General features: G+C 36.5%; 1 protein-coding gene across 6 annotated transcripts in view; it reads right to left on the reverse strand.

Moving 5' to 3' along the window:
* Positions 1–531: 531 nt before the first annotated feature.
* Fgf13 (fibroblast growth factor 13) overlaps positions 532–25,660 on the reverse strand; it is a 510,261-nt gene continuing 485,132 nt past the window's right edge. For all 6 annotated transcript variants that reach the window (XM_047536986.1, XM_047536987.1, XM_047536988.1 and 3 more), the window contains 2 exons: positions 3,445–3,643; positions 532–1,915 (listed from right to left, as the gene is read on the reverse strand). In XM_047536986.1, coding sequence (XP_047392942.1) covers positions 1,779–1,915; positions 3,445–3,643 — 336 coding nt within the window. In that variant the 3' untranslated portion in view covers positions 532–1,778. The remainder of the gene's footprint in view (positions 1,916–3,444; positions 3,644–25,660) is intronic.

Raw genomic sequence — 25,660 nt, forward strand, 5'->3', positions numbered from 1 at the left:
AATTCTTAGGTCACAGTTACTACTCTGTGTATGCCCTGAAAGGCACAATTATGTTTTATCTGGTCTATTATTGTTCCTATCATATATTGACAACTCCCAAAGTATTCATGGTCAGGCAACGGCAGCTTGCAGGAGCTAGGTGAAAGATACCGACACCAAAGAATGCTTTCCTTCAGCTCTCAGAGATGAGAAGGACTTGAGATATGGAGTCCTGCGTATTCCCTGTATAGAGGCAAGAAATGAGCAATGGAGAGGGAAAATGACACTACAGGTAGAAAGATTCCTAGAGCACAGATCTCATTTATGTAATTTGATTGCTGAATGGGAATGAAATTTCCTTGTACCAAACTGAAATCCAAGTCCAACAAACGTACTTCAAAGACTGTTCCTGTTAATATGAATGTCTAGACTGTAGATTATCTGAGACCATTGACTTCATCTACATAATTCATGTTTAACTCTAGTTTCTAATATAGTTATTGACACCTAATGGATACTCAATAAATATATGTTGAAGGATAATGTTCTTTGAATGAATATAAAGAGTTTATTCAGTGCGTATTTGGGTATACAACAACAAATATTAAACAACTTTTTTTTTTTTTTACTTTTTGTGCACAGGACAGAAAAACTGCCTGTACATGCTATGTTCACGTTTGGAACACAGATTTTAACAATTATTAATGCACAAAATCTTACATATCATGCAACTCTATGCCAAGATTCCAACTTTCTTCCATGCAACAGATATGAAGATCTAAATGGAAACCTAGCTAAGTCTTAAACACTTTTCCAGTAGCAAGTATGATATATGTTGTTTAGGGGTAACCAGTCTTAACATTTCCTTGTATACAATATTCACGTGCCAAATACAATGACAGGAGGACTCATACATATACAGATAAGACTTTTCTTATTTTAACAACACAAAAGACAACATCACAGTTCCACAGTTCCTGTCTTACACAAGAAGCCACAACAATAGTTTAACATGATACACAAATGGAATTAAGAGAAATCTACACTTAAGGATATTCTTTTTTTAAAGTTATCTTTACTGACCAGGGTTGACAATATAACTTAATTTCTACTCACAAAGTACAGCACAAGAACTTGACCAGAATACTACAAATCTAAAGAAAAAATTGGTAAAATCACAGGAACACTGTTACCTTGAGCCTGAGATGCCAATTCAGATTCAACCCTGAATTTGGTTGATTTGGATTAGGTGACACGGAGTCAATAGAACCATTGAATTTCAGAAATCATAAAGTTGCGCTATATGAAAGTAAAGAGTACAGTTGAATGAAGCATAGATAGAAAACATTAAGCCAGGAAAACAACACTGTTCACATAATTTAGTTTGCCCCTACAAAACATTTAAGCGGTTAGTTTTGTTTTGTTTTGTTTTTTGAAGGACAATTGTGGTCTTTTAAATTTTCTTGGTTGGAGAGCAAATTTTGATCAGCGTTAGTGCTGTGAAATATTTTTGGTTGTCATCCCCAAAGTATACATGAGATTGTGAGAAAATTTGGCAGTCCTTCTCCCAGATTTAGTTCATTGATAATGCTTGGCATTCTTTTGCACAAGCTTTATCTAAATTATGGGGCTTTAGCATGGATGATTAGAAGGTCTAATGGCAGATAGAATAGTGAATTCTGCCTGTTTGTTTGGTAAACGTCAGTGACAAATTTGAACTTTTGGGTGAAGGACTGCTAGAATTCAACAGCACCTGGAGGTAAGGTTCTGTTACAGAGCCCTTGTTTTGCCCTCACTGGCTACGTTGATTCATTGTGGCTCATGGATTTGCCTCCATTCAGCACGCCAGAGACACTTCTGCTCTTGGTTGGGGTCCCACTTCCAGATCGGGAGAACTCCGTGAGATCGTGCAGTGAAGGCTCCTTGTACATGGCCACTGAAATGCACATAAAGATGGTGTGAAAGGTCTTCAAATGAGCACATCAATGTATTGTAGCCTTGAAAATTGCTAACAGAACAGATTTGAAGTATTCTCGCAACAACAAGAATATGTATGCTATGCAAGGCGACACGCTAATTAGCTCAATTTAGTCATTCCACAATGTATACATTTCAAAATATCTTACCCATGGAAAATATACAGTTTCATCTGTCAATACAGAAATAACTAAAAAAAGAAAAAAGAAAAAAAAAAGCTGGGATACCACTCCACATTGGTCACCTTTTCTTCTGGTTACCAGGCCTCAAGCCAAAGATGAAAAATGCTGCTTTCAAGTACTCAGTACAGAGTGGATGAGATCAGATTAAGCAAAGTCTAGTTTTAGTGCAGTAATGTGTAAAGAATTTTAATGCCTAACTTCTATCACTTATGTTTATATATGAGAGAATTAATGAAAAATACATTTAATAAAGCTCTTAGAAGCTTAAATATGATCTATAGCATACTGTGCAAGCCAAATATTAAAATTTGAAACACTGATTTCTATCATACTTAGACTGAAACTCTCTAAGAGTCTATTACCATATTTCTTGGTGCAGTAAATGGTAACAATTGCTACTGTTGAACTGTAAATAATAGTACTAGCTTATACTTGTGAAACTTATGACATGCTAGACACTGTTCTGAATTCTTCACATGTATTATCTCATTTAATCTAGGTAAGAATTCTATGGCATAAATACTCCTACTGATAATTTAAGGTGAACGTCAGGCTCACACAGATAAACAACCTTTTCAAGACCATCCGGTTAGTAAAAGTGAAGCCAGGACTTGTGCCCAGGTAGTCTAACTCCATAAAATGAGTTGTAAAACATAATGGTATGCCGATCTCAATGGGGGCATCATTGTGCCCCTACTTTAAATTCTTATTCTAACCCCAGTCTGCATAACTTCTTTGAAATCTTTTCCTTGGTCTGCATTTTCTGTCTGTTCTCAAACATATCTCATTTCTAATATCCCTGTGTTCCACAGCCAATTCCTAACTTTTGTATTTCTAATTTGCTATGAATCTGCTAGTAATGACTGTAAAACAAATCTATGAGTGAAATTCTTGGGACCACATTGTTGAATCCTTAGAAAGGTCCCCAGGGGCTATCTGATGAGTGTCAAGTATGTGCACATTTTAACATCCATGTTTCCTCCAAGATACCCTTTTGATATAACTTGGGGCTCTTAACTGTCCTGAGTTAGCAATTTAGCTACTTCCACCTAAGTAAGGAGTTACTGTATATAGATGTATGGTGGAAAAATTAAAATCAGGAGAATAGATGCCATTGTCAATGCCTTAATATTTTTAGGACTTTTAAATTATTGTCTTAATGTTTTTGAGTAGTATAAAATGTAACTCTATGTATAAATGCCTTAACATAAAAGAATTTTGTTCCACTTCAAAAAGTATGATAAAGGAGCAATTAAATTAGTACTTTGGGTATCATAATTCATAGTTCCCACAATATCGACTTTACCTTTTAGTGGTTTGGGCAGAAAATGGGCTGCAGGCTTGTTCTTCTTCACATGGTTGCCTTTCATGATCTCTCCTTCTTTGTTCAGACCCAGATACCACCCTCGGCCTGACTGCTGCTGACGGTATATCATTGATGAATACGTCACATAATAATTTTCAAACACTGATTCTTTGAATTTGCACTCAGGTGTGAAATGTTCCTGCAACAGAAGTAAGCAACCAAAATATCAATATTTATAGCTATGAATTTCATGTAGAACAACTGGAATCACCTTTGAGGGGTTTAGGATATACTTAGAGTTTGTACGACTGACTGTGGCTCTATTTTAATAGCATAAACTATTATCATTGGAAACCGATGGACTACATATAACATTTCACAGGATGGTTTAAGAAAAGACCCAAGCGAAAGTGCTACTGATCAATGATTAATTCTCTTTGTAATAGGTTATGGGAAAATGAGAAGAAGTCACATAAGTGTAATATACTGGACAAATAAAAGAGCCAAAGGTTAAAAGGACCAACATAAAGCTATACTGTGGAGCTTTGCTCCCTTCAAGAATAAATATGAGAAAATAAACATTCAGTCTTTGTACTTAATTTTCATGGATTCTCAAGTTATTATACACTATGGTTGTCATTTGCCTGGGGCAGAAACCTGTGTAATGATGCTGGCTGCCTATATTTCTAAAAGGATGCTACAAAAAAAAGGCTAACTTCTACTTTAAGGTAAACCAAATTGATTTTTTTAGATCATTGGACCTTGACTTTAAAAAGAAAAAAATTCCCCCCCACCCCATCCTTGCTTTACAGTAACATTTACAAGCAATCAATACAGAAGTAAGGAATTTACAGTAATTCTACAAGCAGACATGAGAGAGCAGCCCAGGAGACTTTGAACCCTGGAATGTGATTTTCTACCACTTACTCGGGCATGTTTTCTTTGGACTGGGCCATATAGACCCAACAGACCATATCAGGTAGAAAAAAACACCTGAACTAAAAAATAACCTCCTTTTCAGTGTGTTTGTGTACATGTGCACACATACACGCATGCAATACTCAGCCATTAAAAATGACCATTTCTAAGTTGAATAAATGAACAGCAGGTTTTAATCTATAAGTAACCCAGAGAGTAGCAGATAGCAGAGTGTCCACTTAGAAAGGAAAATAATGAGGAAAATGCAAACAGAGCTATGTGTGATACACATATCATGGAGTACTATCAGATTTTTGCTAATCTTTTAGATGATATCAGTAATAACTATTGATATCACCAATTTTTAAAAACTTGTATTGTAAGCCTCCATATTTTTCTAACAATTGCCCCTATAGTCCTACTTCTTTCGTTTTCATATTAATGAAAATATTAATCATTTTAAGCAATGTACACTAGTTGAGAGAGCCACATGTGAAGTACACTTAAGTCACTTCAGCAAAGAGGGGCACATTCCTCAGCTTTTCTCTGAAAGTTAAGCACTAAAGCAATTTTTCTTTCCTCTCTCTCTCTCTCTCTCTCTCTCTCTCTCTCTCTCTCTCTGAATTCACAAACCCTATTTTACTCAGTAATCTGATTTGGCCTCCAGAGTGCATGGATTGCAGTATCCTTGGGGGCGGGTATTTCAGCCTAGGTATGTACTTGATAGATCCTCAGAGGAGTCATACAAATTCAACCTACTCAAGAAGAAATGTACTTCTAGGGCACCTGTCACATGGTAGGAACTAAAGAGTTCTATATACAAGCTGTGAAAACTCTTTGTAGGATTTATCGACATAAGGAAAGCCAAGGTATTCCTACAAAGCAATTTGACTAGAAGTCTCATTTCCTCTAGTGGTGGGGCCAACTGCATACAACGCTGCTGAAATTCACTGGGAATTGAATCATTTCTAAAAAGGTTTTCATCCTTGGGCAGTGGACTGTATTCTCATAAAGAGTCAGAAAGCATTTGAAGATGAAATTGCTAAATAATACATATCATCAAGGTGGGAGTTACCATTTAGCATCACGAACAATGTTTGGGTGACCATAGAATGATGAGATGAATCATAGTGTATTCTAAGGTGGGTCCTCCCAAAGAACTGCATTTAATCTCTTGTGTAATAGCAGCATTCATTCATTTCAGGCACATTTTCTAATAATCCACATGTGTTTAGGTGGTGCTAAAAATTCATAGGTAAATAATATGTGCTGCCAGACAGCTTATTATGAATTTGCAGGAGTCAGGCATGTACCCAAATGACATGGACACAAGATATGCAGCCCTAAGGACAGAAAGGGAGGCATCAAGTAGGTGTTGTATGAGAAAAGAGGAAGTCAGACTTAATTCTGACTGGGGGACCTGGGAGGACTTCACAGAGAAGGTGTCACTTCATTTGAGTCTTGAAAGATGGGTAGGAATTCAACACAGAAAAAAGGAAAAATACTTGAAGCACAGAGTCTTGCTTCCTCTCTCCGCACTTTCCCTGAATTTCCTCTCTCAGTAATTGGAGTCATCCATCCTGGCACTTGCTTACACTAAAAGCTTTACATTCATTTACATGCTCTCCAGTCCATGATCCATGACCTTCACCTTCCACCCTCATTGCCACTGCTCTAGTTTGTGCCCTTATTACCTCTTTGCTGAACTGCTGTAAGAATCTCCTAACTGGCCTTTCCTTCTCTGCTGGCAGATTTGCCTTCCTAAAGTAAATTTCCCTTCCTCAGGAAATTTTGATGATTTCACCATGCCTATAGTACAAATGACAAACAACTTGGTGTGGCATTTAAAATCCTCCACTATTCAGTCACTACCATGCCTTCCCGTGTCCTCTTCCACCACGGAACCATATGTGTCTCTCCAGATGCTTTTATTTCCTTTGTTTGGAATGTCATTCCTCTTTTCGCTCTCTACTGGCTTTCTTCTCATCATTCAAGGCCTCACTCAAATATGACTGGTTCTGGAATCATATATAATCTGTCCTAATCAGAGCTGATTACATCCGTACCTGGGCTCCCATAAACTCTATCCATGTGACTAGCATGGCCCTGTGACTCAAACACATGCATGATTAGCTACAGATGGCTAGGAACTCATCTTCTTTCCAAATCTATCTTCTCCCCTCAAAAATGACAAGATCCTATTGCCTAGCTCATGGCAGACCACTTGACTATGACCACTCAATTATTGTTGATAGAATTTGAATTTCAGAGATTCATATTTAAATATTGAACATTTCAGGATTCAGCAGTATCAACCAGTAAAAAGTCTGCAAGAATTTCCATAATACCATAGAACAAAATCATTTGTATGTAGAAGGTTGTCATTGCACAGGTAGATCTCACATGTGTGATTTAATATCTGTTAAGAATAACATGGCACCTACAACATTAGGAGGAAAACTTGGCAATTGTTACAACTATTGAAAAATGGCAAGGAAGGACTCAATGAACTGAATGCTCTGTCACATTCTGGCAATTTCTTAGTCATCCTCACTAAATTTGGACTGAAAAGCTCAGTAGAGAGAGGAAAATGAGGCCAAAAAAAGAATGTCGAAGCAACCAAAGGAGTGTTCTGTTCTCTGTGTGTGACACTGTCATTTCATCCAGTGTGGGAATGAGTAGGCAGAAGAGGCTTGATTTTTATCAAATGTGGAAAATGTGAGCATCCTACCCACGACAGACAGAAAGGTCCCCCAAAGAGGACAGGATGCAGCTGTACCTCTTTATATCTTAGCAGTGATCCATATAAATATTAGAAATTCAATTTGACACAAGCTAGGAGGGTCCTACTCAGGTGAGACTAGGTAGACATGCCAGGAACCAAGCTACTTTGATTGATTTGGGGATGCTCACTAGCACCCTGGAAGAAAGTACCCTTGACACATATGAGAGACTGAATGAAGAAAGTAATGACTGTGTTCTGGAATTAATAGGCACTAGACAAATACCTCCTATTAGAATGAATGAATGAGTTAAAAAGATGTTCCATATTCCCTGCACAGTCACTAAGAAATTACTCGGCATGGGTACAAAGGAAAAGGTGCTTTATTATCTTATAACTTTTTCTACACTGATTTCTCTTAAAAGTTGTTTACCACTCTTGCATATCTGTATCAGAGAAATAACATCTTTTTAGTTTGTGAAATAATTGATCTGTCTCTATATCTTTCCTCTATATAATGATCTCTATTCTATTTCCCTTAAGGGTCAAGGTTTGCTATTTTTTTTCAGAGAATACTGAACCTTTTATCTATGGAATCTGTACCACCTAGTTATAATGATCATATTTTGAGTAAGGAGTGAGGATTCTACATTTAGAGAACATGTGGACCCAGGAGTAAAATCTAACACTGTTGTTTTGCCACTTTGCTCATTTTATTAAGCGGGAACAATTCTTTCGAGGTTAAAATATTGACAAGAAGAGAGCATTTGCAACCCTACTATGTCAATAGAACACATCAATATACCATATTGAGAATTTTTACAGTCACAGATGTTAATGTCAGCTGCCCTATTGGGCAGATTACACTTTTACAAGGACTTTGAGAGTAAAGTGAATAAGGTATTAGCACAAACAGTAATGTTGCCTCTATGCAATAACCCCAACAGTCAATGGTGTGTCAGAAACATCTTCCCCTGAGCACAAAGAGCTTAAGACTAATGCTATTCTGTTACAGTCAGAAAAAACAACAGTGCCCTGGGTTGGCCCAGGCACTGAGGGCAAGGTGTGGGGAGTGCAGTATCTTTGGCCTGCAGGAACTAGAGTCAGGTCAAAGGCATGGGCTATAATGGTGGCTTCCCTGAAGGGAAAGGCCATGCAAGGTCATGTCACTCAGCAGAAGATGTGTAGCTACACCCTCAGGAACCATAACCAAATACATCTCTAATACTAAATGATACTCACCCAGGCTAAATACCTTCCTGATTAAAATAAATAATTTCGTAAACATTGGCCTTAACAATAGGTTTGCATCGTTTTTTCCCTGCTCTTGTAATTTCAGTTATGATACCACTACTAGGTAACAGAATTTCATTTAAATCTATAACTCAGCAGGATGAGAAGCTTTGAGGATTGCTATGTAGACTGTAAATGTTTCCAATAACACATTTTCCCCAGAAGAAATATTTTTTTAAATGAGTTGCACTTATTACCTTGGATCTAGAAAGAGCAAGGGTCTACTGAAGCTGTCCATACACAAAATGGCAACACTAAGCCCCTAGACTGTGGGGGAAAGCCTGTAATAACAGTATTACACATTAATCACTTTTCACACATGTGTATGCTATGATAAGTGCACACATCTTGGTATAGATGAATGCTTCTCAAAACATTTATTTAATGCACATGTAACATTTTTCAGGCAAGCACCACAGAAAATGGAAACCAAAAATAGTTTATAGATGTATGAATGAGAATAAAGACACTGATAATAAACCTAGGAACACATGATTTCCTCTTTTCAGCAGATTCTACATTTTAACTATTCTACATTTCCCTTCAATGTTCCCACATTTCTCCCTTTCCCGTCTCTCTTCCACTGGCCTTATCATTCAATTAATTTAACAATTATTGCCAATAGCAAGGGTCACTCTTCTAATTCTGAGCCATGTTCTGATGATGATTAATTTTCTAGATTTAAAGGAGTTAGCAGGTTATTTAAGCAGGTTTGACTTGTATGTATCAATTATTCCCCAGGTTAATGAAAATCATAGGTAGATTAAAATCAGATTTTCAACTCTGTTACAAAATAAATAAATGGAATTTTAAAACATAAATCAGGTCCAGGGGGTGATAGCATAACTACCTATATTCTCTAGATAGGCTTGCCCTCCATCAGTGATCTCAAAATCCAGGACTAATTATTATACTTGGGACTTTGATGTTCTCTCCTAGGGTATATTCGATATGAAAGAACTTCATTATTATTGAGTTCAAAGCATGGGAAGGAATAGGTTGGGAAAGAGGGAATCAGTACTCACCCAGTACACTGAAGCTAAGCAAAACTGTTAATTCATGATAAGAAAAAGAGTATGGTTAGTTCACAGACTATGAGATACTTGAGGGCAGCTCCTAGTATAAGGCCTGGCTAATAGTATAAATCGAAAAAAGTGTAAAATGTGGTACTACATTTTCCAAATGAATAGAGAGAGCCATTTTAAATGACAGAGCTTGCCTGCCAGGGTAGAAAGAGTAGGTAATAAAACAAGGAAAGTGGCCCATAGATAAATTCAATATTAAAAAAAGGGAAAAGAATGGAGGATGGGAGGGAGGAGGAGGAGGGAGAAAAGAGAATAATAAAGCATTGTTTTGCAATGCTTAAGCCACAACCAGGAATAAAGACATTTCCTCATAAACAAGACGTAGGCACGAAATGTATACTCTTGGTCTTTGGGTATCCAAATATTTCCATTCAATTCTATTGGTCTGATTTTTGTAAAATGGTTTTAAAAAAGGTCTACCAGTCCTATTGGGTTCTTGTACAAGGATCCAATTAAATGATGTATATGAAAAAAAGCTTTCAAAATTGTAAAGCTCCATAAACATGAAATGTGGGATTACCTCTTATAATACATGCCAAGAAAACTAGGGCAAAATAAATAAATTCTCTTTTGTTTGCAAGGCTCTTTTTACTTATGGAATCAATTTACAAAAAAAGTCTCCCTATATACATTTTATTAACATGGAAGAATATAAATTCTGCCAAAAATTAGGACTGCATAGGAATCACACTTAGTGTTTAGTGTTCTCCTCCAAGCTTGGTTCCCAGAAAACTGTTTTGTCTCCTTTCATTTTTCATTTCTGTCTGCAGTAGGCTGAAATGGCTGCAGTGCTTCAAGCCACAGCACTAAAGAAATGAGGTGTTTAAAATGGGCTTCATGAAATATCCTGCTGCAAAATGACTTAAAAGGTACACATGGTAATTAGCAAGCATTTGAGAGTAAGTGCAAATTATAATTAACAATATGCACATGGGACAATTTTTCCTCATTGGTTACAATGAAATTTCTTAGTAGCATTTTTATATTCCAACATATTTCATAGACATTTTTAATTTACTTTAAGTTGAGCCCATAAAATATGCCAAAACAGTATTGCATTTTTCTCCTTAGTTCTTTATGAACAAAAAGTAGAACAATATTAAAGGACCTGTCACAATCCATGGTCTGTTGAAAACAGAATTAGAGCCCAGATAACAAGATATTTTAGTCCTAGAGTTCATTTAGACCTTTGTACTGGATAGTTCTGGATTTTCGAATATTTCTGTAAAATATGCCATGCTTTAGATTATTCAGGCTGTCAAATTTTAAATTTTAAATTTGTTTTCATAAACACACTGAAATAAGCAAGAAAATAGAATAAACAATACATAGCGAAAAGGGTTATTTTTGTCATGATATAAAATATATATGATCCAAAGATTTTGCTCAGTTCCAAGTCTGGTCAGCAAATACAGTGTGAAATGGAAGTAACTTGCTGATATATGTAACAAAAAGGGATGGCCCACATGTCTTCAGGACTGTGTGACTGGCAAAAGACAGGCTACTCTGATACATATTTTCTGGAAGAGTACAGATTGTTTAGGCAATCCAATTTGGTGGCAGAGGATGGACATCATTTTACATGAAATATGTTCCAGAAACAAGAACAAACCAAACCCCAAATTATAGAAGGAAAGAAATAATAAAGGTCAGAGCAGAAATAAATGAAAGAGACTAAAAAACACAAAAGATAAATGAATTGAAGAACTAGTTCTTTGAAAGGAAACATGAAACTGATGAACCCTTAGCTAAAAAAGAGAAGCCTCAAATCAATAAGATCATAAATGAACAAGAAGATATTACATTGACACCACAGAAATACAGAAAATCATTAGATTTTTATGAACAATTATATACCAACAAGCTTGGTAACCTAGAAAAAAATGGACAAATTCCTGGATATATACATATTATCAAGATTGAATCATGAATAAATAGAAAACCTGAACTGACCAATAAGCTAGATTGAATCAGTAATAAAAAGTATCTCATCAAAGAAAAGGTCAGGACCTGATGGCTTCACTGATGAGTTCTACCAAACATTTATAGAACTAATACAAATCTTCTTCTTCTTCTTCTTCTTTTTTCAACAAATCTTCATAAATCATTCCAAAAAACTGAAGAGGAAAAAAATTCTTCTAAACATATTACATGAGGCCAGTATTACCCTGATACAAAAACCAGACATGGACACAAGAAAGAAAAGTATTGTCCAATATGGTTGATGAACACAAATGTAAAAATCCTCAAAAAAAACTAGCAAACAGAATCCAACAATACATTAAACAGATTATTCACCACAATGAAATGAAATTCATCCCAGGGATGCAAAGATGGTCCAACATAAGCAAATCACAAAACTTGATAACCCACATCAACAGAATGAAGGACAAAAACATGATCATCTCAATAGATGCAGAAAATGAATTTGATTAAATTTAATATCTCATTCATTGAGATGATCATGTTTGAGTTTTCAGAAACACTGAAAAAATAAGGTATAGAAGAAGCATATGGAATAAAATAAAGGCCATATATAATAAGCCAACAGCTAACATTACACTGAATGGGAAAAAGCTGAAAGCTTTCTAAGATCTGGAACAAGACAAGGATGCCCACTTTCATCACTTTTGTTCAATAGAGAATTGGAACTCCTAGCCAAAGCAATAAGGCAAGAGAAAGAAATAAAGATCATCCAAATTGGAAAAGAAGAAATAAAACCATCACTTTTTGCAGACGATATGATTCTACAGATAGAATTTTCTGAAGATTCCACAAAAAACTGGTGACTAATAAAAGAATGCAGCAATGTAGTAAGATATAAAATCAACATACAGGAATCAGTAGCATTACTATTCACAAATGGTGAGTTACATAAAAAAGAATTCAATGTCCACATTACCTAAAATGATCTACACACTTATGAAAACCCTACCAAAATACCAATGATATTCCTCATGGAATTGAAAAAAAATTCCTAGAATTTGTATGGGAACCACAAAAATCCCCATGTAGCTACAGTAATCCTGAACAAAAAGACAATAGCAGGAGATATTATACTACCTAACTTCAATATATACTACAAAGCTGTAGTCATCAAAACAATATGGTATTGGCATAAAAACAGTCTATACTCACGTTGCAGAATAGAGAGCATAGAAGTAAACACCATCATTGACAGCCAATTTATTTTTGACAAAGGGTCTAAGAACACACATTGAAAAAGGCCAGTCTTTTCAATAAATAGTGCTGGGAAAATTGCATATTCATATACAGAAGAAAGAAACTATACCCATCTCACCAGTTATAAATATCAACTAAAAATGGATTAAAGAATTAAATATAAGACTGAAAGTATGAGACTATTAGAAGAAAACATAATGGAAATGCTAGGGAAATGGGAATGGTCAAGGATTTTTAATAAGACCCCAAAAGCAAAGAAAATAAAAGCAAAAATAGAAAAATAGAATTCCATTGAACTAAAAACCTTCTGCACAACAAAGAAAACAATCATCAGAATGAAGAGACAGCCTAGAGAGTAGGAAAAATATTTGCAAACTATATATCTGACAAGGAAGTCACTTCCAGAATATATGAGGAGCTCCAAAAACTCAATAGCAAAAAATCCAAATAACCTGATTACAAAAATGGGCAATAGATCTGAATAATCATTACTCCAAAGAAGACATACATGGTCAATAGGTATATGAAAAAAGGCTTGACATCACTAATCATCAAGCAAATGCAAACCAAAACCACAATGAGGTATCACCTCACTTTAGTAAGATGGTTTCTATTAAAAGGCAAAAAATAACAAGCACTTGTGAGGAGGTGGAGAAAAGGCAACTTTTGCACCCTGTTGGTAGCAATGTAAATTAATAGAGCCACCATGGAAAACAGTAAGGAAATTTCTCAAAAAATTAAAAATTGATCTCCCATATGATCCAGCAATTCCACTACTGGGTATTTATCCAAAGGAAATGAGACCAGCATGTCAAAGAGGAGTCTGTAATCCCACATTTACTGCAACAGTATTCACAGTAACCAGTAAATGGTAACAATCTTAGCGTCCATCAAATGATGAAAGGATAAAGAATATTTGGCACATAAACACAAAGAAATACTATTCTGCCATAAAACCCATGAAATGCTGCCATTTGCAACAACATGGATGGAAGTGCAGATCATTATGTTAAATGAAATAAGACATGTGCAAAAAGACAAGCGCCATATTATCTCACCCATGTGGAATCTTGAAAAATGAGATCTCGTAGAAGTTGAGTGGTATGGTGGTAACTGGAATGGAATGGCTACTAGTGGAATGGTGGGTAAAGTAGAAGGCAGGGGGAGTGACAAAACAAGTGATCAGTGGGCACCAAATTACAGTGAGATAGGAGAAAGAAATTCTGGAATGCCACTGTACATTAGGGTAATTACAGATAGTAACAAACTACACATTTCAAAAAGCTAGAAGGGAGGGTTCTTAATCTTTTCACCATAAAAAATGATGTTTGAAGAGATAGATACGTTTAACCTGACTTAAACACTACACAATGTATACTCGAATTGAAACATTACATGGCACTTCATTAATATGTGTTATTTTAATGTTTTATATATCAGGTAAAGAAAAAAAATATGTTCCAGAGAGACTGTGTGAACATCAAGTTATATTTTTAAATGCAGTGGATCTTACTGTTTAAGAGAAATCAGCAGAAAAATGTATTTTTTTCTAAGTGAAATACTACTATAAGGGGAATAAACTCCTAAACACTTTTTTGCTTATTATGTGTATTAGCTCTGTATATTGGTTCTTTTATGGCAGAGCTGACCTACATGTTTTGGAAGGTAAATCAAATGTCAGAAAAGTTTTCTCAAAATAATGTTTTAGCTGGTTACTAGAATTAATTTGTGCCCATTGGAAAAATATTCTGTTATCCTGGCACTTTCTAATTTGTGGCAGCACTTTTCCCTGTAATAACTTCAGAGTGTGATCTAACTCCATCTGCAAGAGAATGAGATCTGAAGTACTTTGAGGCAGCAGAAGAATAAGCTTAGTAGGTTGTACCTTTTTAAATAGCTGATGCTGGCACCTGACTGAAAATTTAAAGTCTAGGAGCTCTGGAAAATTTTCCCAGAGATCCAACCAAGTGTCAGGCAAAGGAGAAAGCCTCTTTCCTCCTAGAGTAACTGAAAAGTTCTGGCATGACAGGTAGCCTATTAAAAAATAAAATCATACCAACATAGGCACAGAGGATGCTTTAGTACTTGAGGAAACTTTGAGTTTCATAATTGTGACTTGTGTTGGACATAGGTTGTATTAAACTTGATAGGGTCTGTCCGTGTAGAAGAATTTTCACTTACAAAAACCAGGAATCTGCCTCTCCAAAGATTTCTAGAGGAGACTTACTTCCTTTCTTGTACAGGCAGGAAAGCAATGCTAAACAAGAGACTGACGGCTCCAATGGACATCATTAATGCATGCTTCTACTGCAAAATATAAAACCCGGTATCATTGGGCAAGGTGCAAAGGCCTCATCTATATGCCAAGCATGAGAGCAGTGTCACAGAGGACTACTGGACTGTGATATCACATTATCTCTGCAAATTACTTCTGAGGACAGGAAGTGGTAAAGACAGGAATCTTTCTTATAAAGAGAGTGCATTTCCCCAGTCATCTGCCCCTTGAAAGGAGTTAAATGAGCGGATGCTAATGGCTGTCACTTTCCAGGAGTCTGAATGGAGGAAGTCAATTCATTAATTTAAGATCCTCGATGGAATAATTTATTCTAAACTATTACTTACTGAGAGCCTACTGCACGCTGGGCACTCTGGCAGACCCCTTTGTGCATATAATGATCTGATTTAATCTTGACAGCACCTCTCTGTAATCACTTCAGCATGGATCTACATCCCCTGGTCTGAGAGAGAAGTTCCCCTACCTCATAGGTAGAGAGAAAAAAAAAAAAAACAGAGGAAAGAAACCCTTAACAAGTCCTTTATTTATAAATTCAATTGCAAGTTCACCTTTTCACCCAGTTAGCACTTACTGTGTAGACAAGAGCTTCAATGTCAACTGCTTTCTAAATGTATGATTCCAACATGAAGGTTCAGCCCTTCCTTTTATCTGTGTGTCCTTCCCTTTTGAACATTGAAGAAGTCTGTTCAAATCTGCCCTCTTCCTCTTTCCAGTTTTTTGACACTAGGCAATTTACATTGAGCTCTGATTCTGCCTTTGCAATATGGGAGCAGCATCATATGCTTCACAGGGAGGACTGCAGAGGGCATGGGAAGTGATTAACGTGTGTGTCAATGTTCAGTGACCACTGGATCCTTTTCCCTGCCTGGCTGTTTGTGTAATATGAGAAAAACATAGTATCCCCTCCACCTCACCCCAACTTGAAACTGCTATAAAAATTAGTGGTTGTCAATGAAGATACATGGAGTAGAGAACCACCTTTCCATTTCTGTGAAGGGTTAATGTTACACATTAATTGTACCCGTGAAAATTGCTTTTGGTAGCAATTCCTTTTCAAGGGTAAAAATACCTAAGCTTTCAATTTGGAAGTTAAAATATCCTAAAATTATAAAACTAGAATTACTATAATGTGCATCAGTGAGCCCACATGATATTAAAGGGATCTCTGAAATAATCCAGTATTAATGGGCCAAATGACATTTCCATGTCTCATTTTAATTTCGATGTCACACAAAGTACAACAGTATTATCTCACTTCCTTTGTTCTAAACCACTGTTTCACCAGTTCGACTTTCATAATGTAGGCTACTAATAAAAACAATAATGAAAACCCTAATAGTACCTTATATTTAAGCAGTGCCTACTTTTAAAGTTTCCTGCAACTGCCTGAACATCATGTTATGGCATTCAAGAGACAGATAAGGGACAGTTTAATAATGATGATGATAACAAAGGTAATGATTATAATGGATTTTAGTAGATCTTTTTTTTAAAAAAAGTATTCTCTAAAGAGCTTTTTTTAGCATCGAAGAAGTGGAACCAGAGATGCTAATACACTGGAACCTGGCATTAACACTTTCTGCTAGAGAATGAATCCAGGGCAAGGAATCAGTTCTTTCTAGAGAAAGCTAAAATCTGTTTAAGGTAGCTGGCACTGGCCCCTAAGAGGCCCTAATTCTGAGGCAACCTGATCTCTAAGATGCTCTCCTGGCAGCCTTAACTGGCCCTGGGTTCCAGAGGGAAGGATGAAATGTAACACAGAGCAGAAGCCAAGATACTGCTTCCTCTACCATACCAGGCAGGAGCTTTCCATTTTTATTATATGAATCTTTCCACTTAACATTCCCCTAGATCATTTGGAGAATAGTCCCTTCTTCTGCAAAAATATTTACTACTGTATTTCAGCACATTTTAGGTTTATTCTTTCTAGTGACTTTCTCTCTATCCCAGAGGTTGTTAAGGATATTTACTAAAATTAGGCTTCTGCCTTCTTGGGTACAGATGTGGGTACCACATACAAGGAGAAATCTACATTAATCTAGTCAGACTTATGTGTGTATATTTGCATGCACATGCACGTGTGTGTGTGTGTGTGTGTGTGTGTGTGTGAGAGAGAGAGAGAGAGAGAGAGAGAGAGAGAGAGAGAGAGAGAGAGAGAGAGAGAGAAACAGAATGCTGAGAAAAACAACAGAATGAAAACAGAGAAAGGAACAATTGCAATGATTTGGTTTTCCCAATTCTATAATCCCATGGGCTTTGAGAATACATGCCCAAAGGTTTAGTGGGGAAGGTGAAAAAGTAAGTTGTTTCCCCTCTGTTGGGGAAGATGTGTTTCTTATCTATAATCCTATCTGTGCTCAGAACTTAAGAGTCAAATCTGAGAGGCTACCGTAGGCAGGTTATATTCTTTGGTGCAGTTAGTATCTATAGAGGAACCAGAGACAGAAGTAATCTTATTTCTTCTGGGAGATATCCCAATGCACAATGCACATCCATCTCTGGGTGAAAAAAAAAAAGGAAACTCAGGTCTCTTGAGAAACTAAGAATTGACGCACAGAAGTCCTGTAAAAGTTAATTAAGATGCTTTGAAATATGAACGTCACTCTCATAAAGTGAATCACATTTTCACAAGGGACATGTAATGCTTAGCTGTGTAGCTGCCCTGCAGTAATCAAGATGATGGTTGCCTATTTCTGACCAAACTGCCATCACCTGGGATGCTGTTTATTATTATTAGCACCTTATTATGGTTATGCGGAAACCACTGCAGTGAAGTCTTCTTAAAAACACTGCTTTACAGGATTGTGTGGACCAAGCAGACAGCTATAATTCATAACTGAGCTTTTGCAGCTTAGCTCAAATTAAATTTGGTTTGTTCTCTATTTCCTGAAATGCTGCAATATTTCATATTAATATTTTTAAAAAGCATTTGCTGACGTTCAATTTTGAAATAGGCAAATTACGGTTCTTTGTCAAAATATGCAATTTAAACTTTCAAATATTTGTTATTTAAGTATCACCTTGGTTGAAAACACAACAATGAAATAATAGAATATACACTTTGAGACTACGTAAAAATGATGACTACTTCATAAGCTTTGTATAACCATTACCTATTTGGAATAATTTTCAGCTTTCATTTTCAATTGTGTAGACTGTTAAAGCATGTGACGAAGAGCACAAAATGCATAAATTATCCCTGCAGGAGCACTTAAAACTTAAGGTAATTATATAGCAGAGAAGTGGTGTCAAATGCAAACAAAATAACAATTCTACAATCACTCTTTAAAATCATTATTTTTCTGTTACCAGTAATCATGATCACTAAAATTCTTTCTCCTTACAATTACATTCACATGATCAATTCTTACTTTGTTCTTTTACCATCAAGCTCTTACAGCTGGCTCTGAAAATTTGCATGCTATAAAAGCTGAACTAGACAGCTAGTAGAGATGAATCCTCCAGTTATATTCATGCTGCGAACAGAACCGTAACACTCCCTTAATATATCTTATCATTGCACTTTTATACTAAACATGCATCCAAATCAAGTCCTATTTTTTACATTCCTCCTGCTCAAAATCTTTTCATGGCTCCCTGCTGCCTACAGGATAAATTGCAAACTCCCTGGTCTGGCGTTCAAGGCCCTCCACAATCTGGCACCTGCTCTCTTACAACTCCAGCATAAGATTCCTCAACTCAAGCCAGAAAGGAAAAATAAGACCAGGGCAAAAAGTAACAGAGATTTTTTTTTTCTTATGAATGGAAAAATATCTCCAAAAAACCGATTACTCTGCTTCAGATGTTGGGATATTCACTGTGTTTACAGAGACACAGGGTCACAAGGAATGTGTAACTAATCACTCCTGAATTTCTTATGTTCTGCTTTTTTATATTACTTTATCCTGAAAAATGATTCGCACCTCTGGAACACCCCCCCTGCCCTATGTCATGGTACCCTGCACTGTGAGTTAGCAGACAGTGTGCTGGTACAAAGGCTGCAACCAGACACATAATTCTTTAGGGGCCACTTGCTAATAATCATCACCTCTTCTTTTCACAGCACAAAGAGAAAAAGAGTCAAACGTCAGCATGCCAGAAACCTCCAGGCTCAGCTTTGGCTGGAATGCAAAAGCACTTAACAATTGATTATTTCTGAAGACTTTTCACAGCATCAAGGAAGAGGGTAATGAAATTGTGTCTGAACAGAAGGAAGCTAAATTATTTATTCCATACTAATCTTTACCAGATGGCTGGTGATGAAAAATCTATACTGGCAAATATGCTGTCTATATTACCTTAAAGATAATCAGGGGAACTAAAACTTTAAATGTTCACAATATATGTGCTATTTAGTCTTATGTCTCACATTGATTGCATACAAAGGTTCTTCAGTTCTTCTAAGTGTACATGACTAGTATAAAATAAATCATATCACCAATTTCTAAGTCACATCATCTATTCAGTAATCATATACATACATCAGTAGTTGGATTGCTTTTCTTGTTTTAACCTCTCAGATGTAATATACATGATAGGTAGCTAGGTGATGGTGGTTACTATATCCTTCAACAATCAGAAGGATGCAAACAATCCTTCTTCCCCAAGAGAAAGAGGATATGGACCTTTGGGGAGAACAGTCCTCAGAATTAAAACTTCATCACTGAGTTTCAGGCAGAACTGATTCAATGCTGCCTTCCAACTAAAATAAACACATTTGGTCAGTTGAAGGAAAGATTACTACTAGGAAGGAATCAGAGTATACCAGATGTACATCCTTTCTGCTTCCTGCCCAAGTTATATCTCCAGGGGGGAGGGTTGTGTGGGTTTAACATCCAATTCTTCCCTCCCCCTTCCAATCATAGATCCATTTTCTCTTTGCTTTGAAACTTATCACCAGGGAATGGAGACATGGACTTGTTCTTTGATCGACTTTCAAATGCCAACTGTTCAGAAAAAGGAGAGAAGACATGTGTGCTGGTTCAAATCAAATAAGACATTTTCAGATGAACCAACCTATGCTATATTATTTTCTATGTAAATCAGGTAAAGGTTCTGGCACCAGAAAGGAATTGGTTTGTGTAAAGAATCACAATGCATGATTTGCCTAAAGGGTCAGAACTTCTCTGAACATCTTTGTATAATGATTATTTTTTTTGCAGAATGTGCAATAACAACCCTGGTTGACTTATAAAGACTGACTATTCTATATGCCATTTTATGGGGAGGTTACTTATTCAAGTCAATGAAGATTTCTTGAGTGCCAAACATTTGCGCTGGTTTTCCTAAACTAGATTCTGACAAGCATAGTGCTCAGCATTTGGGGAATTATCATGTACCTTTGCAGACAGTAGTCCAAAGGGCACTTCCCAAGGCCATACAACACAGACTCTTTGGTTTCACTGAAGTTATACTTTTGGCAATTCAGATGTACTAAGAGAATGTTTATAGAAGCTGGATATTTGCTGAAAATCATAAGGAAGAGGAAGGAACAGGAGAACCATAAGCCAAGTGACCAGAATAAAGGACAATATGAAGACTCTGAGCAAACACTAGCTGAGTTTCAAGTCTCATAGCTTTGGGGGGAGCTTCAGCCTGAGCCCAGTGATTAGGGATTTGTGAATTTTCTAGAATCAGGACCAAACAGAAGTAGACAAATTAAGCAGCTGTGAAGCCATTTAGAATCAGGATGTTTAACTCTGTGCAAACATCAAACTGCTTGTGCGAATCCAGGGGAAAAGCAAAGAGATGGGTGTGCAAACAGCAGTCACTGGAGGACAGACATCCACACAAAGGCAGCTTAAGAATGGCTGTAGATTATGTACTTGTTTTCTTGGCAATATTAACTCTCTATTCTTCTAAACAGACTCAAAATTTAGACACAGTTGCTTACTTACTTTGAATAAGCAATAATAGCTTCAATTTTCCCTAAGTTTGAATCACAGTCTAGTAGTAAATTAGGTGCTTAGGAAGGTGCTTTACTTCCTTGAGGCCACTGGGCCATCATTTAAGGCATAATATGTTTGCCTTGGTTTATGAAGATGCTCCTGACTCACTTCAGTGGGAGTTGTTCTTGCACTGCTGATGGCTGAGTTAAATGAATGTACTTGTTTTTTCCTCCTTGCAGTATGGATGGGACAGCCTGAGCTAATTGCACTTTCTTGCCAATTCCATCGTGACCCACAGAGCAAATGTTCATGATGTTTGGTTAAAGTTTGAAGTTTATTCTGTGGTTGTGGAACAAAGCAAAGTCACTGAGATTACGTAGAAAATGGTTTGTGGATTACTTGAAAGCATTCTCCAACTGACTATGTGAGTTGGACATTAGTACCATATAAGCCATAAATGTAGTAAAATATTAATTACCAATTATAACTCTGATACCCTCCAATAGCTTCCCATCTCCTTCGGTTAAAGCCAAGCTTTTGCCTTGATGTATATGTCTTGGATTTGATTCCCGCCACTTCTCTACACTTGGGTATTGCTTGCCCTCTTTTTTTTTTGTTGTTGTTATATCAGTGGTGCTGGATACCTAGCTTATCCATTGAACATGTGAAGCATATCCCTATCTCAGGACCTTTGAACTTGCTGTTACTTAGTCCTGGAATATTCTTCCTCCAGATATCCATATCAACCGTTCCCTCTCCCGCTTCAAATGCCACACGAACACAGCAGCTTTCTTTGACCACCCTGTGTGACAGAGGAACCTCATCTCTCAGTACTCACAATTCTAACCCTGCTGATTTATTCCCCACAGCAAATGATATACTCATTTGTTTGCCTAATGTCTGTGTACCCCTCTAGAACATAAGCTCCATAAGTACAGGGATCATATTTTGTTCACTGCTATATTCCAGCATTTGGAACAGTGCCTGGTGCTCTGTATTCATGCCAAAAAATTTTACTGAATGAAAAGATGGATGAGTCCTGGTGGCCTGGCAGATTGAAGGGACTAATTGTTCCAGATTATTAAGGTCTCTGCATAATTGTTAAATAATTAGATTTATCAAAAAATATTTAGGCTCCTATTGAGGTACAGCTATCAGGGCTTTAATTTTCACTGTGGTTATGAATTGCATTATAATTATAAACCAGCTTCTATATCCAAAGCAACCAAATAAACCTTTACTTACACTCTTTTGAGCTAAACATGAAAGGCTATTCAGAAAAAAAGGCAGGACAAGATGAAAGGAAATAGCTAAAGAGAATACCTTTGAAAAGTGTGCCAACAGGTAATTAATCATTGAAAGCAGTAAATTTTGATGGCTACTAAATTTCAGGGGCTTTCCTCAGTATCATATGAAAGTGAAGTCTTCTCCTCAACATATTAGAAATGTCCATTCATTGTACTAGACAAAAGAATATACGAAGAATACATCTTACCAAAGAAAATGCTATAATTTTAATGATTCAATTAAGATACATTAAAGATTAAAGCATTAAAATATGAAGAGGAGGTTAGACATGAACATAGGGCTTAATGCTGAAGTGTTTTTCATGGGGCAGGGCTTAAAACCTAGCATCACTTGTGCTTATATTGCTCTGTGCAGATACAGGGATTTGCGCTGAATATACATAGAGTAGGATTCATAGCTCATTCTTTGCCATGGACCATGTTTTGTCTTCAGTTTGCCAAAACAAAGATATTTTTTTTCTATAGAAAGAGGTGCATTAAATGAAAAGAAATGCCACAACTTACTAATGACATACCATGGGATAAAAAAGTCACTACAAGATCACAATTGTGATGTTGTTTAGAGAAGGGACTAATTTGAAAGAAAACAGAGGGAAGGAGACAGAAGAAAATGTGATTTGGGGGTAGAGTAGAGCACTTGCCTAGCATCAAGTGTGAAGCCCTAGATTTGATCCCCAGCACTACAAGGAAAAACAAAAGTTTGAATTGTGAATTATATTTTACAAAACATTTAACTTTGTTAATAGCAAGCAATGGGAAATGTCCTATTATTCTGCTCATTGACTGGCCATGGCCATGTAAAGTAAGTGCACACTTCATAGCCACTTCAGGATTCCAGGGTACTGTTGCCTTTCTAATAAGTGGACTCAGAAGTAACTAGACATAACCAAATGCCTGGCATGGGTCAGTCAGGAGCAGAGGGTCAGGGTCCTGTCTAAACATAATGAAGCAGCTTGGCTGTATTCCCTGAAAGACAGTCTCTTTTGGATATAAACTAATGAACAAGGCACTGGACCTATAAGAATAAGGCAATAAGCACATTGGGCCCTGTATTTCTCTTCCCAGAAACGTTTTTTGAAGATACACTGTCTTACCTTACTGATGGGCACATTAGGAAAAGGAAAGTGATAATGACATGCCCCTCAAACAATCCTAACTAGAGGCTAATGGCAAACAGTTCCAGATTGTTGTACTATACACTCTTGTTCTTCATTTTGAGTTCTATATTAAGGCAAGTTTTTACACTAGTTAAGACAATATATTTTAAAATCATTAAGGGAAAAGCAACAGTTAGAACTGAGGCCTAATTCAGTAATCTTGAGCAAGTGACATAGCTTCTGGGCCTCAGTTTCCTCATCTTTAAAGTGGGAATAGTACTACTTTCATAGGGTTTTCAGGAGAATAAAATAGGTTAAGGGCTATTGTAAAGGGCCATGTGGTCTATGATAAGGAATCAAATTTTCTTAAGCAGATTTTTATAAATCTAGGAATTAATGGCAGTATTTTAGAATGTTTACATTTACATAAAACACAATTACTTTTTACATATTTTCTCTGGATATATACCCACAAGTGGGATGGTGGGATCATCTATTTCTAGTTTAATCTATTTCTAGTTTCTTGAGGAATGGCCACACTGTTCTCTATAATGGTTATACTAATCTACATTCCCACCAATAGTGTATGAGAACTAGTAATTACTAGATACTGGGAAGGGGAAGTGATGGATAAAGAGAGACTGGATTTGATCAGTGCATGCTGTATGCATGTACTGAAATATCAAGCTAAACTCCATTACTATGTAGAATTAATACATGTTAATCCAAAATAAAATTTAAAAATATCAGAATGATGGCTGCTACCAAAATCATATGGGCCCCACATACAAACCAGAGCCGGACTAACAATTATTAGTACCTGCAGGCAGTATGGAATCTCCTTCAGAGTAGATGATTTAGGCTTTTGGGTCTCAAAATGGGATGGTGGCAGGTTCTGAAATTCAGTAACTCAGTTTGTTTTTTTTGAGTAATTTCTGCTTTTCTATTTGTCCTTAATCAGTCATTCTCAGAGCATAGGTTAGGATCCTCTACCTTTAAGAATTTAAACAATATTTCCTAAACATCTGGCTGAGAAATCCCCAGAGGAATTCTCTAGAAGTGCTTCTCCACACCTCTGCTCTTTCTCAGCTTTTAAGGAGTGAGGTCGCTTCTTCTGTTGCCAGGCAATAAGTTACAAGAGCTTAAGTTCTGATAGTGGCCTCCAAAAAATGTGTTTCATTCTAGTGCACCTCCTCCTTATCTACATCCTAGTTTCTAGGACTCTCCTGATGTTGTTTTAATATTCTCATCTAAAATATTGTTAAAATGTTGCTCTATAACAGTAATATGTGCCTGATAGTTTTCATTTGGGAGTGGTCAGATACTACTTTAGAAGGGGACCCAGAGTAGGCACTGATTGTAATTAGCAGTTCAATGTCTGTTTCTTTCATTTGATGTTAAGTTCATACAAGGCAGGGACTGTGTTTGGCAAGTATTGGGCAGGGAATTATTGTTCAATTAATTAATGGATGGATATATATATATATATATACACACACATACATATACACACATAAATATATACACACACATATATATACATATATATGTAAATTATAGTAAACTACATGAAAAATGGTATAAGAAAAAGAGATAAAAAGGAGCAAGAAACATGTTTATTCAGAATCTTACTAACTGGTAAACTAAATGAGAAGCTGAAATGAGGTAAACTTGAGTATATCAATAATAGGTGGAAAAAGTAAAAAGTGAGAGACTTAAGAGGTGTTGAGGGGCTAGGTTTGATGTATGCAGGGTTTGGTTATGTGAGAGGGAAAGTACCTTTTAGAGGTTGCTACCCTAACCAGATTTTAATAAATTAGTGACGATAGTGCATAATGATGGTGAAAGTATAATTTTTTATTAACCAATCAAAGGATTTGTAATTAATGTCAAAGTGTTATCATGTTGCAGCCAACCCACGGTTAATCTCTGGAGCACAATTACTAATAGTCATGCTTTCCACCTACTCATAGCACTTATGTTGATTATGCTAACCCTATGGTTTGGGGGTATAACTGGACATTGTACATCATCTTTGGGGACCACTCTCACTCTGTAGGAGTCATTTGGTCCCTGTGGTAAAACACTTCATTGAACATTTACTGAACTCCCATTATATACATGAAAAGTTCACGCGCTATGGCAAAGCACTAGGGATACAGCAGTGAACAAGGCGTAATAATCTCCTGCCCTTTTAGAATTTATAGCCTGGTTTAAAAAACAGGAGAGAAAAATGTGCAAATACTGTTTGGTGAGAAAAGTCCTGAAGGAGGTGTAATCACAATGCACTATGGAGACTTTGAGAACATAGAGCTATCTAGTCAGAAAAGGAGCTGCTGTTTACTAAGAGCACACTAAGCCCAGATGCAGCAACCATTTTATCCACAGGGGCACTAGAGAGGCTTAGTCAAACAATGGATATTTAAT

This window comes from Sciurus carolinensis, chromosome X (assembly GCF_902686445.1).
Source record: "Sciurus carolinensis chromosome X, mSciCar1.2, whole genome shotgun sequence".
NCBI classification, from domain to species: domain Eukaryota; kingdom Metazoa; phylum Chordata; class Mammalia; order Rodentia; family Sciuridae; genus Sciurus; species Sciurus carolinensis.